Below are 18,442 nucleotides of genomic sequence, written 5' to 3' on the forward strand. Positions count from 1 at the left end.
ATAGATCTTGTAATGCGTAATGAGGAGGTCGGTCGCTACATAAGAACAAAGGTGTAACTGTTAGTGGTTATAGAATGTGCCATTGTATGCTCCTTCTATTTTAAATTACCAAAGTAAGCCTTGAATTGTTGAAATTCGGGTAATTTCTCGTTGGTTGAAGATTCTTGACTATAATAGGTGAAACTTCAAAATTAGTAGAATATCAAGACCTCAAGTATGGTGGGGCTTGCCTTGTGTTCATCATTACCAAACAAACTTATGGATGTTTAACACTTTCTACTTCATAAGTTTTTGTAGTACTACATTTTTTCTGTATTCTTTCTTTTTCTTTGAAATGTGGCTCGTGCCTTAAGTTACGGTCATTGATTTTGGTTGAATGGTAGTATAATCGATAGAATTCCTACCATTAAGTGACACTGTTCACCATGACCAGTCATCACAATTTGTCAATAGATCAGGTTTTAGTTGTAACTATATCTCAAGATTTATGCAACAACATCTCAAACCTGTAATATACCTCTTAACTGGTACACTCAAGAGTCAAGAGTGTGTAGACATTTGAGATCTACATATTTGTGGGAACTGCATCCCACGATTGCATCACTTAATTTCTCACCTGATTTGTTAGGATTGACTACTGCTAATGTTGTTCTGATTCTTATACATTTAGGTGCTCCTCTTCGATATATTAGGTTCAATATAAGCAACGTTATGGACAAGACTTGGAGAACTTTAAATAGGTTAAATAGTTTACACTTCTATTGCTTTATTTGAAACAAGTGCTTATTACTATGTACATATATCATTGACTATGCTGAAATTTTCCAGAGCTAGTGATGAGTACGAAGATGCTGTTGATGAATTCATCGCATTCGCTTTGGCTCCTTTGATGGATAAAACAAGCATTAGATGTCCGTGCATTAGTTGCAAAAACTTTAACCATTTGAGTCCCGATATTGTAAAAGACCATTTGATCATTGAGGGTATTGATATGACTTATGATCCTTTCGTTTTGCATGGAGAAGAAGGGCAAGTGCATGTAGTAGATGAAGGAGTTGAAACTACAGACTTTAACCTCACTGAGACTTATGAGATGCTTAAAGCGACAAATGAGAGTAATAAGAAAGAAGAGTTTTCTGGTGATAAAAAAAAAGAAGCCAAATTCCAAAAGGCAGTTGAGGAGTCTGAAAGGCCATTGTATGAAGGTTGTAGCAAGTATACGAAGTTGGAAGCAGTTGTTACGTTGTATAGCATAAAAGCTAAACATGGTTTGTCTAATAGAGGTTTTACAGAGTTTTTAGAGGCGTTGAAGGATATGTTTCCGGAGGGTAATGTTATTCCAAAGTCAAATAATTCAGCAAGGGCGATGTTAAGGAAGTTTGACCTGGATTATAAGCAAATCGACGCATGTGTAAATGATTGCATGTTATACACTGGTGATTTTAAAAATGATGTGAGCTGTTGAAAGTGCAAGACTACACGATGGAAAACTGATCCTCATACAAAAAGTACACGAAGGTTCGACCAAAGGTTTTGAGGTACTTTCCTATTATTCCAAGGTTCAAGAGGATGTTTGATCTGTCGAAATGGCAAAACAGTTGACATGGCATGCATCCAATGAGAATCTTGATGGAAACATCGCGTCATCCGGTTGATAGTCCTGCATGGAAACATATTGATAGCGGTTGGCCCTCTTTTCGGTGATGAAGCCACGAAATCTTCGACCGGCATTGTCTGGCCGATGGTGTCAATCCTCATCGCACTCTTAGCTCGAGGTATAGTTGTTGGCCGATCATTTTGGCAATATATAACTTACCTCCTTGGATGTGCATCGCGAAAGAAGTATTTGATGTTGACATTGATAATCCGGTCCGGGTCCTAGCCAGCCGGTAATGACATAGATGTTTATTTAAAGCCATTGATTGATGACCTGCTACTTTTGTGGACAGATGGTGTGGAAACGTATGACGCATACCGAAAATCCACCTTCACATTAAGGTATGTTTTAATGTGGACCATTAATGATTTTCCAGCATTTGGAAACCTAGCTGGATGTGCAACGAAGGGCAGATTAGCATGTCCCAGGTGTGGCGTTAATACATGTGCAGATTGGCTAAAGCATAGCATGAAATTCTCTTACATGGGAAGTCGTAGGTTCCTTCCAGATGATCATCCATATCGTTTGAAGAAAAGTTGGTTTAATGGGAAGCAAGAACACGGGGCTAAGCTAGTTCCTTTGAAGTCTAATGAGATTTTTACTCAGGTAAAATCTATAGAAAATGATTTGGGGAAAGATCTGGAAAAGAATTTGAGAGATGATTGGGGAAAACCTATAGGAAAGAAAAAAAGAAAACGTGGAAAGGGCATACAAGGTAAGCAAAAAGCTGGCTGGAGGTGCAAAATTATGGAAGAAACAATCGTATTTTTGATTTGCCATTGGAGATTTCTTTTGTTAACTCATAATCTAGATGTTATGCATATAGAGAAAAACATTTGTGAAAGTTTGCTTTCGGAACTTTGTTGAATCAAAAAAAAAAATCAAAGGATAACCTTAAATCTAGGAAAGACTTAGAAGAAATGGGATTAAGACTGACTTGCATCTGTCTGCAGAATGGGAGTAGAACTTTACTTCCCGCGATCACAATGCACCTTGTCAAAGAGTGAGAAGCAAATTTTTGTGAAAGGTTGAAAGCTTGAAGTTACGATGGGTATAGTTCCAATATATCATACCGTGTTTCCTTGTCCGACTATGCTATATATGACTTGAAGTCTCATGATTACCATGTATTAATGCAACAACTGTTGCCTTTGGCCTTGCGGAATCTCTTACCAAAAGGGCCTAGGAATGCAATTTTCCGACTCTGTTCATTCTTTAATGAACTATGTCAAAGGACTATTGATAAGAAAAAAATGGAACAAATGGAGGATGAAGTTGTAGTGACAATGTGTTTACTAGAAAGATATTTTCCTCCATCTTTCTTTGACATTATGGTACACTTGACGCTTCATCTTGTGCGGGAGGTGTGCCTTGGAGGACCGGTGCAATTTCGTTGGATGTATCCCTTTGAAAGGTATTAAATTTTTTTTTTTATATTTCCCTGTTATTACTACAATATATTTTAGCTAAAAGATACACCTTTTAGTTTGTAGAGTGTTGCATTCTAAACATTTGATTATTTATTGAGTATAGGTATATGAAGGATTTGAAAGCAAGTGTAAGGAATCATGCACGGCCCGAGGGGTGCATGGCGGAATGTAACTTGGCTGAAGAGAGTGTAACATTTTTTTCCGAGCATATGAAGCGAGTTGATATTAATAATGACCAACCAAGTAGAAATGAAGACTATAATGATGAGTCCACAAAATCTAGTATTCTTGAAGGTAAGCCACTATTGAAGGGGACAATTATTACATTAACAAGAGACATGGTTGAAGCAGCACATCGTTGCATTTTGTTCAATTTCGAGGAAGTTCAGCCGTACATTGAGTAAGTTAATATGTTTAATGTGACAACTTAAAATAGATATATATATATATATATATATATATATATATATATATATATATATATTAATGAGCACCTTTTTAAATAGAAGACACAAAAAAAATGCTCATCCCATAAAGGAACCTAAACTATTTAAGAAATGAAGGTGCTTTAGGAGCAAAGCATCTTGAAACGCGTTGATTGAGTGGTTTAAGCTTGAGGTGAAGAAGCAGGTTTTGTTATCTAAATTTATAGAAGTTTTAATTGATGTAAGACTTTGACTTTCAATTTTTGTTTGTCTTTAGATTGAAAATGAGAAAAAAACCAAACATGTATCTGATATGTTGGATTGGCTCTCGGATGAACCTCGTTGCGATGCTTGGAGCTATAAAGGTTATTTGATAAATGGCTACCGCTTCCACATAAAGGATGGAGAAAAAAAGGAACTCAAAACTCGGAGTGTCATTGTCGACTAGTAGCTTGTGTAGGGCAAGTGCTAAAGACACCAGACAAATCGAGGAAGATGTGACATATTATGGTGTGATAAAACAGATAATTTTGCTAGATTATGGTGTTTTTCAGTACCCATTATTTAATTGTGATTGGGCAAACGTAGGAAGTGGGATCAAAGTAGAAGAGGGATTCACGTTAGTTAATCTGCATCAAAGTTTAACACACAAGCAAGACCCTTTTATCCTTGCATCCCAAGCTGAACCAGTTTTCTACTCACGAGAATCACATGACAGCAGTTGGTATGTGGTTTTGAAAGCACCTTCTCGTGGATTCCGTGATTTTGAATGTAGTACGGAGGAGGACCTTAGCAATGTGCTTGCACCACCACCTTTTGCAAGTGTGGAGCTAGTTAATGACATCGAAGGTGACGTAGAAGGCGAAGTCTATAAGCGTCAAGATTGTGAGGGAACTTGGGTGCTACAAAAAAAAAAGAAATAGAGTGTAATTGGGTCTGTTTGTTTTCATTTTGTCCATTTAGACTGATTATTATGTGGTTTTTGTTTTTGTCTATTTAGTTATTGACTTTATTTTGTTTTGTGAGTGCTTCTTATAATGGTGCAAGGCATGTTGTGTTATGGTGATGATCAAATTATGTACTTTATTTTATCTAAGTGCCATGTATATGATTGTTTTGTTTTGGCTATCATTATTTTCTAATCTTTTCAATGCATGTGAAGAATGACAAAGGAAAAGACTAGAGAACTACCCCGTAAGATATTTTGATTCTCTCTCAATTTTTATTCGGTCTTTGTATTTGTAGTATTTTAATTTTTTTTCTTCGTTTGTTTGGATTTTCTAGTACCAAAAAAAGCGGCAAGAGCTAAGGTTCAAAAGTTTAAAAGAGCACTTGTAGAAGCATCTAAGAAAAGTGGGCGTGCACATTCAGGTTTGTGTATATTGTTAATTTCCACTTAGAAAAATAATTATGCTTCGGTTGTGATTGTGTCATTAAGGTGTGGTTGTGAGTATATTATACCAATTTATTTTGTCATGTACAAGGTTCCAAAAGTCCAAATAAAGTTTATGGTAAGAAAGTTCAAGTGGAAAGGTTGCCAAGGGATCAACCAAATAAAAATCAGGATATGGAAAAGCTACCAAGTGAGCAACAAAATGGAAATCATGACCTGGAAATGGAAGATGACGAATGGTTGGAAAACCACTGTGAAAATGACTACGAAGGAGAAGGTAATGCATCAGAAGGTTCGAATGATCCTCAACCAGCCAACACCAGGGGGCCGACAAAACTGAATCAATTGGATCCAACAAGCTCAAAAAAACTTGTGCTTGACTTTAATGAAAAAGGTCTACCTATAGGTCCTAATTGAACTTATATACAGATTAGAGTTACTTGGGCAAAGTAGCAAGGGATCGGCCCAATTGGCTATCCTACTTGGCATAAAGTAACACACGAGATTAAAGACAAAATGTGGACTGTTATAAAGGTAAATTTCTTTATTTACATGGCAAGTTATATATTATTAAAGAAATATAGTAATATTTGTTTATGCATCTTTTTACAGCAACATTTTGTAGCACCAGAACGTGCTAGAAAATAGACTTTTAAGTCTATTGGGAAGCTCTGGCGTGGGTTCAAAACAAAATTGAGATCAGGAATTTATAATGCATATGATACTGACCAAGCTAGAATTGCGCATTGTCCAACTGATGTAAAGTTACCTGATTGGAAAGCATTTGTTGCAAATTGTTCCTTGAAAGGATACAAGGTATTCATCATACATTATATTGGTTATAAAATCCATTTTGCATATCAAGACTCATATATTATTTTTTTGTAGAAACTAAGGGAAAATGGGAAGAAGGCGTTCAACACCACAAGATGCCCTATACTTGTAGTAAGTAAAAGGTTATGCAAGATTGGAAGATGAGTTGGTAATTGAATGATCTATTTTGACTTGTGAAGATTTTCCCCTTAAGAGTACTTAATATATATGTGAAATGTTTTATTTCCTTGTTACGTAGAGGCGTAAAAGGGTAAGATTGGTAAGCTGTTACAAGAGTGCTTGTATGGGTTGCAGGGCCACAAGAGGAAAAACGGAGAACCAGTAAATGAGTTTGCTAAAGAGAAAATAGTATGTCCTTCACTGTTCTTAAAATATTTTCTAAGATAAAAGGCATGCTTATTCGATTTTCATGCGACTCTAGTTATATTTTTTATTCTTGTTGTTGTTGTTGTTGTTGCTGTTATAGGATAAGTTGAATGAAATAGACTGTGATATAGAATGTGGAAGAGGAGATGCCCTCTCACAAGTTTTAGGTCCCCGATCCTAATGGGCGCTTGGCGTGGAGTGGGATATGGAGTTACTCCATCTACTTTGTATGGTATCCAACAATGCAATGGGAGAATGAGTGAATTGCGGGGAGAAATATGATGTGTATTGGAAGAAATGTCTTACGTCAAGAAACTTGTTGCCAAACTATTGAATAGTGAAGAGGTATTCAAATTTGTTTGGGGATTCTATATACTTTTGTTTTGATTTACTAACATCAAAATTATTTTCAGCCAAACCATTCGTCTGTTCAACCTTCTCTAGAGGTGGCAATGAACCCTCAAACTCCATCTTCCCAAAGCAATCACAATCTGAATTCTGTATGTATACAATGTTGGATTCTATTTTTTTTTTTTTAAAATTTCAAATTCCTAGATTTACATTTATATTATTGTTTCCTTATATTACAAGGGACGGACTAAATCGAAAGATGTGTCTACTGAAAGATCTCTTGAGGGTCGACGTGACCACCAAAGTCCATCGCCCTAAGCAATCAAAATTGAAGAAGTTTTCCATGTTAAATCCTATTTCATTAAATTTGAAAATTTCATGTCTTTTTTTTTTATTTTCCCTTTCATGTTTTCGTAAAGGGTGGGGCTAAATCCAAAGTTGTATCTATGCAAAGACCTACTCATCAGGCTCAACGTGACCATCAAAGTCCATCTGCCCAAAGCAATCAAAATCTGATTTCCGTATGTTATCCTTGCTAAATGCTATTTCATTTAACATGTGAATTTCTAGAGTCATGTATGTATATCTTTTTGTTTTCATACAGGTACTAAATCCAAAGTTGTGAAGTGCAAGTTGTTTAGACTTGTTCGAAGATGTCGTGGGCGTAAGGATTGTGGTAGACCGATGATCTAGCGACTCTGATTGCATACTAAGCCTTTAGGCCCGGGTTATTCAAAGGTTTCGTTGAAGTTGCAATTCAAAAGAATGCTACCGCTTGTTAGGGGAATAACGCTTTGAAGGCGATAGAAGATCTTGTCTCTAGTTTTGTGGCTTGGCCAACCAATTCCATAATTAAGTTGTGATGTGCACTCAATTTTAAGAGCTAGTCTTTTGTTGTTTGAAAACACTTAAATTTTGAAGACCTTTTAATTATGCGTGTTTGGGCAGTTGTGTTAGTTGGAATTGGACTCAATGAATGGTGAATGGTTTAGATTCTTCTACTTGGTGCTATATGTATCTGTTTTCTTTATTATTCTTAGCTTTGTTATTGATCCGTTTGCAGATTTTAGAACTGATCATTATTCATATATCCATACTGATTGCTCTCTATTGCTTCTTGCAGGCCAACACTTTTTAACTCCGCCTTTGTAAAGTTGTCGCTAGCTTTACAATGCCGGTCCCAAGCCCGGATAAAGGAGGAGGGGAAAGGGAAGAGTATAGGGTATTGCAATTAAAATTTTCACTTTTTAAAATATATCAAAATTTGGGAGTGAAGCAGATGATCTACTGCTGTAACATGGTATTTACTTCACCTCTTTTTGTATTTACTTTTATGTCATAACCAAATACTGTTACTCATTAGTTCCAACTACTACTTGATAATTTTTAGGAATTAGTTTGATAATTACGGTTTGCATTATTTGATTGTTCATTTGTATTTGTGCTCAATAGGGAGCTGAAGTTGTCAAGACGTACAAAACTTTGCTTGGGAGTCGAGGCTTTCAAGTAGTATACGACTGACAAATTTATAGCCCTAGTCTTCACACTCTTCAGTATGTATGTGATCTTGGTAAATATTGGACATCCCAAAAAGCATGTGCCCATCACAAATTAAATTTGAGGCCACACTTTACATCGGCATAGAAACCAGAATCCTTTGTACAGGAAATGTGTAATATTGGGACCTTTTTGGTTTTACGGTCTTTTATGCATGTTTGCTACTGTATAGTGTATATAGAGTTATGGACCTTTGTAAGTTACATGATGCATATGTTTTTGACCTGTTTTATAAATAACAGGATATGTAATTTTTTGGTAGGGATGAAATTACATGATGTAATACTAATAAAGTTACAGCCATAGTCTTAAGTATGTATTGTCACTTGAAAATTATAGATTAATGAGTAACATGCAATGTGTTCTCATTAGAATTAAACATGGTAAGGTGCAAGATGGCCTCAGCTTCCCTTAAAGATAAGTTTCTTTGATGTTCTTCAAAGATGCAAACCATTGTAAGAAAAAGGTGTATCTTTGCGTAAAGGTGTGGTTTGAAAGATTCACCCTGTGCCGAAACTAAGTTTACGAGCCTCCAATAAGTATGTTTCTAGGAATTTGAATTTTAAGATGAGCTGTTTTTCGGTGAGGAATTCTTTATAATATAAGTTAGTGACTTAATATAGATAAATGTCAGCACATGTTTGCTACTGTATATAGCAGTAGGATGCATATGTTTATATATATATATATATATATATATATTTTGGTATTGGTGAAATTACATGGATATACGACTAAAAAAGTTATAGCCATAGTCTTCAGCATATATTGACGCTAGACAGAGTATAGGATAATGAGTAAAATTCGATGTTTTCTCTTTGAAATTAAACATGGTGATGGGTGAGGTGCTGGATGGCATTATATATATATATATATATATATATTGGTATTGGTGAAATTACATGGATATACGACTAAAAAAGTTATAGCCATAGTCTTCAGCATATATTGACGCTAGACAGAGTATAGGATAATGAGTAAAATTCGATGTTTTCTCTTTGAAATTAAACATGGTGATGGGTGAGGTGCTGGATGGCATTAGCTTCCGTTAATGATAAGTTTCTTTGATGTTCTTCAAAGATGCAAACCATTGTAGGAAAAGGGCATATCCTTGCTTCCGTGATATGGTTTCTAGGAACTTGAACTCTATTATGAGTTGGTTTTTTGGTGAAGAATTTCTTATGCAAGTTGTGACTTCTGGAAATAAGTTTTAACTCATTTTAAATGAAAAGAAGCAAAAGTGCAGAGCTAAAATTGAATTGGTCAGTATCTTCTTGATGGATAGATATTGCCTAATTGTCCAAAACCAATATGAAGAGTTTTGTTCTCAGATAAAACTTTTTCCTACATATTGTGTTGTTCTAAAGTTGAGACATTTATGCACTTAAGCTGTGTCGTAGCTTAATAAGGCAATTTTAATTTTCATTATGGCTTTTCCTATATGAACTGCACCCCTATACTTGGCTTGGAGAGAAAATTTGGAAAATGTAATAGAATTATATTTGTTGTAAGTGCAAGTCATTAATTTCACTATTCCATTTGAACAACTGGCAGGTCCGAACCGTGCTTTTGGAGACCTGATTGCAGCAGCCGGAATAACAGATGCCATGCTAGACAGTTTGATCGCTCTGAAGGATTTAGAAGGAGTGGAGGGATTGTCCCCTCTAAGTGAAATTGAAGACACTAATTCTGAGAAAAGTCAGAAGAGCTGTACAAGAGCTGAAATAGAACGCCGGAAGCAGGAGGAAATTGACAAATCACGAGTGAGGCGGGTCGATGAGAAAGGAAGAGCTTATGGAACTGGAAGAAGGAAGTGCAGTGTAGCTCGTGTTTGGATTGAACCTGGTGAGGGAAAATTTCTTGTGAACGATAAGCAATTTGATGTTTACTTTCCGATTATCGATCATCGTGCCGACCTGCTTCGACCTTTTTGTGAGACGAAAACTTTGGGTCTTTGGGATGTCAAGTGTACTGTGAAAGGAGGTGGTATCTCAGGTGAGGTTTATTTATTTATTGCTTTTACAATTTGTCATACATATAGAGGTTAAAGTCACAAAATTCTGCATAGGCAGCCTTCTGGAAGGTTCGGGGGTGTTTGTTTTTTTTATCGATAGCAGATATCAAATTGATACAAAGAGAGTTACATCAACACCTATAGAATTAGCCAGTAGCTAATAGGGCAGAAATGCCCACGATCCTAAACCCCACATACATGCAATGATGCAAAACTCAACACTCACAAGACCAACAAACCACCATGGTCAGCATAGGCAACCTTCAGACAAAAAAGTACAAACAAAAGCGGGTAGAAAAAGAAGCATTAAAAACAAGCAAACTGCTAAGGATGACCACCAAGGCAACACCAGTACTGCAGTTGCCATCAGACTTCTCCACCAGAAACCGTGAACGATCCACCCAATCACATGACCCTGATCTATCCCGATCATCAATTGTCCCTGTCCCCTCCTCTTCCAACCGTTCTCCAGAGTACTCCAAGTCGGGCTTTTCTTTGTGCTAGAAATGTATGGTCTCTAAGATGTGTAATGTTGTTCCAGAGATTAAAACTGTATTTCATTGTTTTTTAGTAGGCGTATAGTTTAGTACACTAATTGGACGAGTAGCTCAAGATTCATGTTGTGCATTAGGAAAGTGAGAATTGGAATCATTTAATCATTGTAGGAGATACAAAGCTGGAACTTGAACTGGTTTCTATACCCTGTTTTTTACCACCTTTAGCTAATTGGATTCTTGTATTTTTGTTACATTGAGTGGATTACATGCAAGCAAGGTCATAGAACTCATCTCGTGTTTATATCCATTTCCTTTTGTGGTTTGCCTGTTTCCTAGGTAGTTTCTTTTGTAGGTCAAGTTTTAGAAGTGGGATTTCCAAGTCGTATGGACTCTTCTTTTGGAAAACTTAATCTTGTCGAATCTTTCAACTGACGTTTTAGTCTGCACATACTGATTAAAAGGGGCAAAATTATCTATTTTTTCATAAACACCTTCTATCTAATTAAGTTGTTTTTGCACAGGACAAGTTGGAGCAGTGCGTTTGGGAATCAGTAGAGCGCTGCAGAACTGGGAACCTGGGCTACGCTCAGATCTCAAAGCAGGTACTGCTTTACACTGTATATTTAAAAGAACTTCATCAAATGAAACTATCTCAAATGAGTATAGCAGACAATTAGATAAAAGAAAATTCATCAAAACATCAATAAGAAGTTGGTTTCCTATTGCGAGTGGCAGTGCATCAATGTGTGTCACGTGGGCTTAATATTGATAAACACAGTGCCTCCCATTGGTTCTTAAACTTTGCCACCTGTCTTACCCTTAATTTGATTAAACATTTCCAAAGAAATATTGAAATTTTATTATTGAGAAGTTGCACCTTCCTTTGCATAAATAAATAGTTATTTTGAAAATCCGAGTCCTAATTTTGGGAGTGTGGTTTTCCTAATTTCGATAACATAGACATTATTATTAATATTATTATTATTTGATCGGTAAAGTAAAACTACATGAAAGTGGACATTAGTTGTTAGCAAATTTTGTCGCACCTGTTTTCTCCAGAATTTTATTTTATTCCTGTGATACATAAAAGCTAATTATATATAGAAGTGTGATATATATAAAGCAGTAATGCAAGTGAGAGAGAGATTCAGTTGTAAGTAGATACACAATGAGTTTACACTTTACAATTAGCTGATAACTAGAGGGAGAGGTGGTGTACAAGTAGAAAGGGCTCCATCATCTGTCAGACCAAAATCTTATGGTGTCCAAGATTACACATGATATTGGTTCTTAAAGATTGGGAGAACCTCTATAATGCCATTCCATCCTCCAGACCCTTGTGTGGTTGGTTCACCTGTTTAAGGCTTTAGGCCTCCATTCATGTTCAGATTTAGTGACCACAAAGTATCGTGCTCCTGGTCTTATCTCTATAACCAGTATCCTAGAAGAAGTTGGTTCATAGGCTCTATCTTCTAAGGCCAAGTCCACTCTCCGTCGGTGCTCTTTATTTCTCCCACGCCACTAAGTGAATTTTCTTGTTCTCTTTGGTTAAACCATATAAGAAGTCCCTCATATTTCTTTCTGTTGTCTCGGGTATTTTTATTGGAATAGTGTAGAGGAACATGTAGTGGATGCGTAGATTTGCAAGGGTGCTCTTCACATTGGATCAATCTTGTACCTTTAGACAGCAGTTTCGTTTGCCAACCTCCTAACCTAGTTTCTAATGATCTGACCATGCGGCTCCACATAGATTTGAGCTTGAAGGAAACACCAAGGGGGAGGCCCGAGTATCTAGAAGGGAAATACCAACCTCATGACGTATGATCCTTGCAATGGTTTAGCAAAATTAACTCTCAATTCAGAAATGCTTCAATAATTAGGAGAGTACACTTGAGCATGAGCACTTTGACTTGTTGATCCATGAAATTGAGTGTCTTGGGCATTGGGTGTTTTGAAACAGTGGAAGAGTAAGGTTCATAGCTTTAGTGATCAAGCGACTAAAAGTCTCCATTGCAATGGCGAACAACTAGGTTGATGGTCAACGATCACCCAAAAGAATGTTGTTGAAATACAATGGTCAATATTTTTTTTTTATGCAAGGCTTAACATATCCCATGTGGGACATCTTAACATACTTATTCATGTTTTCAATATTCTGTTAGTCCTAATAAATCTTGTTTGTAGAATTTAGTTGACCTAGCTGGTTCGAGAGCGTCTTTGCTAAGACTAGTCTTTGAAGAATGCGGCTTGAAAGAGGGATCTCATATAAATAAAACCCTGATGACACTTGGGACTGTGATAAAGAAGCTAAGTGAAGGTGTTGAGAGCCAAGGGTAGGTTTTATTCAGTTGTTCTAACACATAGATTTATTGGGATTTATCTTCTATTTCCTTACATTCTTTACCATCTGATGTAGGGGACATGTCCCATATCGTGACAGCAAGCTGACGCGCATTTTGCAACCTTCCCTTGGTGGAAATGCAAACACTGCAATCATATGTAATATAACCCTTGCACAGGTAGTCTTCTCTAAATTTACTATGGTTCTTACTAGTTTCCCTGCATAATGTAAGATAAATATATTTGGGCAACTCTATGCTTATACTATTTGCCATGTGATTGCAGATTCATGCTGATGAAACAAAAAGTAGTCTTCAGTTTGCAAGTAGAGCGTTACGTGTTACAAACTGTGCACGTGTGAATGAGGTCTTTCTGCACTTTATCTTTCATTGTTTGCATTTTCTTCTTTTCTTTGGGACCTCTTAAAGTCTCCAACTCTTATTCTTATGAATTTCTCTCTCAAAATATAATAGAGATAGAACATGTGCATGGCGCTTGAGTTGGTGTGGTGAAAATATATACAGTGAATGCTCTCCTACCTCATGAATACCGTAAACTCTTTACTACAGAGTGAGACTTACATAAAAAAAAGTTCTTCCATGCAATCTAACGCCCTTAATAAAAATTTTGTTGTAAAGTTTCTCACGCCTTAATGTAAAGTCCTAGAAAGTATGTATCACTTGCAATTTTTTGACGTAAAGGTACACCACACTTAGCAATTGATGTCCCCTTGACATCTTTGATATATTATGTCTTAATCAACTAGTTTAAAAGGAAGAAGCCTTCTCTATGGAGCAGGCTTAATTTTTCAATAACTTGTACCTTCATATTGTAATTACAATTGTGCATACCCAATCCTTCTAGTACTCATGGCAGCTGGTGTGACTCTTTACTTAACATTGGTTTTGCCTTTAGCACAACACACCATAAGACATGTTCACATGCCTTCGGCAAGCATCATTACTCATTCATATGGCAACTGTTGTTATGCGTTAAGGTTTCAAAGACAGCGTTGTCACATTTCTTGTTTGCCTATGACATGTAAAGGCATGCCTTTGCCACATCTTATGTCGGACATCTTTCACACAGAAAAAAATCATAAACTAAGTTTAGTGTCTATTTAAGTGTTCATCATTTCTCTTAATTAAGATCCCCTGGGTTTGCAGATATATTTTTTCTTTAACAGTTTGGAATGTCTTCTTTGGCTTCCTTCACGCATTCAGAAATCAGAATCCTAAACACAAACATTTATTTTACATGGTTGGCGCTATTATGCATCATTCTACACAAGGGTGAACCATCTCAGTAGACAACACCTACCGAAACTACACTACAAGTACTACCCCTTGTTCATCTCAGCACCCTCATCTATAAAACACTGAATACAAACTCTTTTTCCAAACGTAATATTTTCTATTTATAGTGATTTTGGTAACAACTCCTATCATTCTTTTCTTTTGCAGATTTTGACAGATGCAGCTTTGCTGAAGCGTCAAAAGAAAGAGATTGAAGAGCTTCGAGCAAGACTGTAGGTTTGTCTTTTCTGGTACATTTCACTTTCTTTTGTAGTAGTTCCAAACATTTGCTTATGTGTGAACTTTAAATTCGTTGTATAGGGTTCTCATGCGCGAGCATTTTGGAGAGGAGATTCTCAACTTGTGGAACACATTGTTATAGGTTCTATTATGTTCGTCCCTTTGTATTTTTTGTTTCCAAGAAGAATTATGTTGGTTAACTCTTAGAAGTTCCTTCCTATATTTTGAATGTAGAGTGAACTGGAGCGAGAGCGAATAGCTTTGGAGTTGCAGGAGGAAAAGAAAGCTCAAGCCCTTAGAGAGAGAAGGTTACAAGAGCAGGCCAAGAAAATTGAAAATTTAAGCTCAATGGTGTTGAACTCAAGTGTAGATGAAAATCGCTTTACACATAAAAAGGTTTCGGGTTTTAATGAGAAATAATCGATAGCAATACCTTTCATTTTCTTTCCTTTTCTTCTTCCTTTGATTTGCATTGTCGTGTCTCGTTGAACCATTGATTTGATATAATAAGATGGCCTTACTAAGTCTTTTATGAAATCGGTGATTTTGGTGGTCCATAGGGTAATGATAGGTATGTGGAATGTTCTTTGGACGACCTCGGGGTGAGAATCTTGAGATTGATGGTTGGCTTTGTTTGGAAGAACCTACTGGACATGTACATTCTCGGGTGAGTCTTCCTTGTGTTGTGAATCATGTAGGCAGTTCTAATTTTCGAGACCTAGCATCCATCCGTTTGAAGTAAGCCCGAAAAGTGGATTCCCGTTTCTATGAAGATAATATGTTATAGTGTTAATTGAGGTCTGAGCAATCTTCTCTTTTCTTGCTTTGCACATCACTTTCGCACAACAGGTAAAGGTCCTATTCCTTTGCATGACCTTTTATTGTGCCAATTTCTTGGTTCCTACCTCTTACCACTTCGGTTGATCCAATTCATCTAGGAAAAATACTAGGATCATGCTATGTTCTTCCAGATTTTATTCTGTTTTGAGTATGGTCGGTGTCATCAATAGTTTACCTTCCTTCATTTGTGGTTGTCATTTTTTGTCGACCTCCAATTGTCACATTCTGCATCAATCCGAAACGTCTGATCATAAAACTCTAAAGAGCACTCGATCTTCAGTATTATTCAAAACAGTTGAGTTATATTATTGCTAACGAAGTGTCGAAGAAGAAAGTTCAGAGAGAAAAGAGAGAACTGTTTAATTAGTTCCGCCCTTCTCTCACTACCCTGGGACACTTCCCCACCCTTCGGGTGGGCGAACGAAGTGTCCCACCTATTGAATGACTCACGCAGAACTCAGGATTTTCATGACTATCCTGGTCGGAAGTATATCTGTCAGTGAAGTATATCTTGTTTACCACATGACTATCCTGGTTTACGTGAAAACCTTAAAATCGTTTGATTCAGCCAAACTTGACAAGCCTATTTCACCCATAGTGATATACTTTCCACTTTCATGAAGCAAAGTTTTTATTAGTACATAATTGCTGTTTTTCAAGATTTGGAAGTTGATGGTATGTCAGCATTTTTTTTCACTCCGTATGCTATTCCTTGTTAATCTTTTTATTTGCTTACCGATTTGTTGATAATTCGATTGGAAGCTGAAACTGTCATTATTTTTTTTTTTTTTTTCCAGTTTCCAAGAGGTGGTTCCTTTAAATGTTGGGAATGTACTTGGAGCTGAAGATAACAAGCCAATTCCTAAATGGGAGGCAATCATTCGCAGAACTTTGAACAAATCTTTGCAACCAGAAGTAAAATATAAAAGCTATAGTTGCCCTTCTTTGTAGTCAAGCTGTGGTTGACATGGTAAGTGAGCTCTTTACATTTATTTGTATCCTCGTTCTAAATCTGCCCCTGCAACTTACTATTTGTTCGATATTGTCCCCTTTAGTTTATGTGTATACACATTTAAGTTTGTAGCTATAGCTTGCAGATAGGAACGATCCAGTTTGGAAAGGTGGACAAATATCTTCACCTTGATTAACAAAACCATTGATGAACTTGAATCTGAGATGGACCACCTTGGCAGGCCTATTGCTCTTGACGCAGGGGTATGAACAATGTTATCTCATGTTTGTCTTGTAGTGACTTTTGCGTTCACTGATCTAGTTATCTGTATAATAGAGTTTTGAGTTCTTAGATCTAGCTATATCTATGAGAGTTCTATGAGGCTTACAACAAGTTCTATGAGGCTTTCTCCAAGAACCTGAAACTTGGCATCCATGAGGACTCCTTAACGTAACCAAGCTTCTTTGAATTGCTCGTATCACTTTCGACCAAGAGTGGTGATGAGTTGACTAGTTTGAAGGATTATGTGACTAGGATGAAGGAAGGCCAGAATGACATCTATTACATCACTGGTGAAAGCAAGAAGGCTGTGGAGAACTCTCCTTTCCTTGAGAAGCTCAAGAAGAAGGGTATTGAGGTCTTGTACATGGTTGATGCTATTGATGAGTATGTTGTGGGTCAGTTAAAGGAATTTGAAGGCAAAAAGCTTGTCTCTGCCACAAAGGAAGGTCTGAAGCTAGATGAGAGTGAGGACGAGAAAAAGAAGAAAGAGGAACTAAAGGAAAAGTTTGAGGGTCTCGCAAGGTGATCAAGGATGTTCTAGGTGACAAGGTCGAGAAGGTGATTGTCTCGACCGTGTTGTGGATTCTCCCCGCTGTTTGGTGATGGTGAGTATGGTCGGATGACTAACATGGAGAGGATCATGAAGGCTCAGGCTCTCGGGGATTCAAGCATGGTGGCTACATGTCTAGCAAGAAGACCATGGAGATCAACCCCGAAAATTCTATCATGGAAGAGCCGAGAGGAAGAGGGTCGATGCCGATAAGAATGACAAGTCAGTTAAAGATTTGGTTTCATTCTTTGTTTGAAACTGCCCCTTCACTTCCGGGTTCAGGTCTTGATGAGCCAATACTTTCGGCAACAGGATTCACGGGATGCTAAAGTTGGGTCCGAGCATTGACGAGGACAAGATCGATAATTTCCATTAACACCGACATGCCACCATTGGAGGATGTTGATGCCGAGGGAAGCAAGATGGAGGAAGTTGATTAAGTCTTCACCTATCTCATTCTAGTACTTGACATTTAGTATATTTGGGGTATTTGGTAGTGTTTTTATTTATGTTGAGTGTTGAAACTTGAAACAATAGTCTCAATGGTAGTGATTTTGGATGGTCTGTAAGTTGTTTCATCATGTCGGTTGTAGGTTTTGGATGGTTATTTTGCTACTCGACAATTTTATATGCTAGTATACGAGTGTTTGTCTAAAATCTATCTTATATCTATGAGAGTTCAAGTTCATAACCAAATTTGCTACAACTTTACCTTGCAGGCTCATTTATATACTATCTTGGAACTTTGTCGGGGCATTTGACCAAATTTTCAAGGAACATCTAGATGGAGGGTAAGCCCTTCTCAAAAGCTTTGATCTTCCCTCTATTTAACCTAGCCCCATGTCCCCATCGCTGATTTTAAGTAGACCAAATAAGAGTTTTAATTTTTCATTAATCAAACTTTTATTTATGATGCAAAAGTAGAAGGAAGACGAAGTTCATATTTCCAAATATATTTGAGAGACCAATTCCATCTATCTTAAGGGACTACTGAAGGTGCACCTATTTGTCTTGATTCCGATCTCACTCAAAGTGACCGCTTTTTTCTACTTGGCGCATGATTCGGATGAATTTAATCGGTATGTCTTGTCTATTACCCTTTTATTGATATTGTCGAAATACATAATATGTTAAAACAAAGCACATTGTGATGGGTATATATGTGTTATATAGTTGGGAGGCGGGACAAGGCCGGCAGGAAGCTTATGCTTAACTTTAGTCGACTTTCAAAGCAAAACAAATCAATCGGTTTTGAACCCATAATTTTTACATGGACTCAAAAGTCTTCTATCCGACTCCAGCTTGGATAAAGTCGAGTCATGAACGATTACTTGAGATTTAATAGAGTTTTTGTCAAACCCATATATATTTACTAGCATTGTGGAACATCTCCTCGGGCGGATGGGCCTTCCTCTTAGA

At 36.9% G+C, this 18,442-nt stretch overlaps 3 protein-coding genes, 1 long non-coding RNA gene and 1 pseudogene across 5 annotated transcripts; all 5 read left to right on the top strand.

Annotated features, from left to right (window-relative positions):
* Positions 1-811: 811 nt before the first annotated feature.
* Positions 812-2,621, top strand: LOC147524063 (uncharacterized). The gene is made up of 3 exons (XM_086573458.1): positions 812-1,436; positions 2,034-2,372; positions 2,611-2,621. Exons 1-3 carry the CDS (start codon positions 812-814, stop codon positions 2,619-2,621), a joined length of 975 nt encoding a protein of 324 aa, XP_086429584.1.
* A 6,596-nt stretch (positions 2,622-9,217) lies between these two features.
* Positions 9,218-12,731, top strand: LOC147524064 (small ribosomal subunit protein uS9m-like). The gene is made up of 3 exons (XM_086562933.1): positions 9,218-10,008; positions 11,046-11,126; positions 12,709-12,731. The coding sequence occupies exons 1-3, from the start codon at positions 9,621-9,623 to the stop codon at positions 12,717-12,719; spliced, it is 480 nt and encodes a 159-aa protein (XP_086419059.1). The 5' UTR covers positions 9,218-9,620; the 3' UTR covers positions 12,720-12,731.
* Positions 12,732-12,764: 33 nt separating this feature from the next.
* On the top strand, positions 12,765-14,421 carry LOC147524065 (kinesin-like protein KIN-7I). Its single transcript, XM_086562938.1, has 4 exons — positions 12,765-12,857; positions 12,941-13,043; positions 13,150-13,230; positions 14,328-14,421. Exons 1-4 carry the CDS (start codon positions 12,805-12,807, stop codon positions 14,394-14,396), a joined length of 306 nt encoding a protein of 101 aa, XP_086419064.1. The 5' UTR covers positions 12,765-12,804; the 3' UTR covers positions 14,397-14,421.
* Positions 14,422-14,493: 72 nt separating this feature from the next.
* On the top strand, positions 14,494-15,037 carry LOC147524066 (uncharacterized). The gene is made up of 3 exons (XR_015196860.1): positions 14,494-14,541; positions 14,634-14,795; positions 14,960-15,037. It is a non-coding gene; the product is annotated as an uncharacterized LOC147524066 (long non-coding RNA).
* A 1,004-nt stretch (positions 15,038-16,041) lies between these two features.
* LOC147524067 (heat shock protein 90-3 pseudogene) lies at positions 16,042-17,661 on the top strand (annotated as a pseudogene). The gene is made up of 3 exons (XR_015196859.1): positions 16,042-16,209; positions 16,330-16,454; positions 16,528-17,661. The product of XR_015196859.1 is annotated as a heat shock protein 90-3 pseudogene (transcript).
* Positions 17,662-18,442: the final 781 nt, after the last annotated feature.

The sequence above is a fragment of the Coptis chinensis genome, chromosome 1 (assembly GCF_015680905.1).
Source record: "Coptis chinensis isolate HL-2020 chromosome 1, ASM1568090v1, whole genome shotgun sequence".
Classification (NCBI taxonomy): domain Eukaryota; kingdom Viridiplantae; phylum Streptophyta; class Magnoliopsida; order Ranunculales; family Ranunculaceae; genus Coptis; species Coptis chinensis.

Excerpts from the sequence above, each read along its gene's own strand:
- LOC147524064 (XM_086562933.1), top strand. The coding sequence starts at position 9,621 with ATGCTAGACAGTTTGATCGCTCTGAAGGATTTAGAAGGAGTGGAGGGA. Across the intron at positions 10,009-11,045 it reads GAAAGGAGGTGGTATCTCAG|GACAAGTTGGAGCAGTGCGT; the intron begins GTGAGGTTTATT and ends GTTTTTGCACAG.
- LOC147524063 (XM_086573458.1), top strand. The coding sequence starts at position 812 with ATGCTGAAATTTTCCAGAGCTAGTGATGAGTACGAAGATGCTGTTGAT. Across the intron at positions 1,437-2,033 it reads TGATTGCATGTTATACACTG|CATTTGGAAACCTAGCTGGA; the intron begins GTGATTTTAAAA and ends ATGATTTTCCAG.
- LOC147524065 (XM_086562938.1), top strand. The coding sequence starts at position 12,805 with ATGACACTTGGGACTGTGATAAAGAAGCTAAGTGAAGGTGTTGAGAGC. Across the intron at positions 12,858-12,940 it reads GAAGGTGTTGAGAGCCAAGG|GGGACATGTCCCATATCGTG; the intron begins GTAGGTTTTATT and ends CATCTGATGTAG. Across the intron at positions 13,044-13,149 it reads GTAATATAACCCTTGCACAG|ATTCATGCTGATGAAACAAA; the intron begins GTAGTCTTCTCT and ends ATGTGATTGCAG.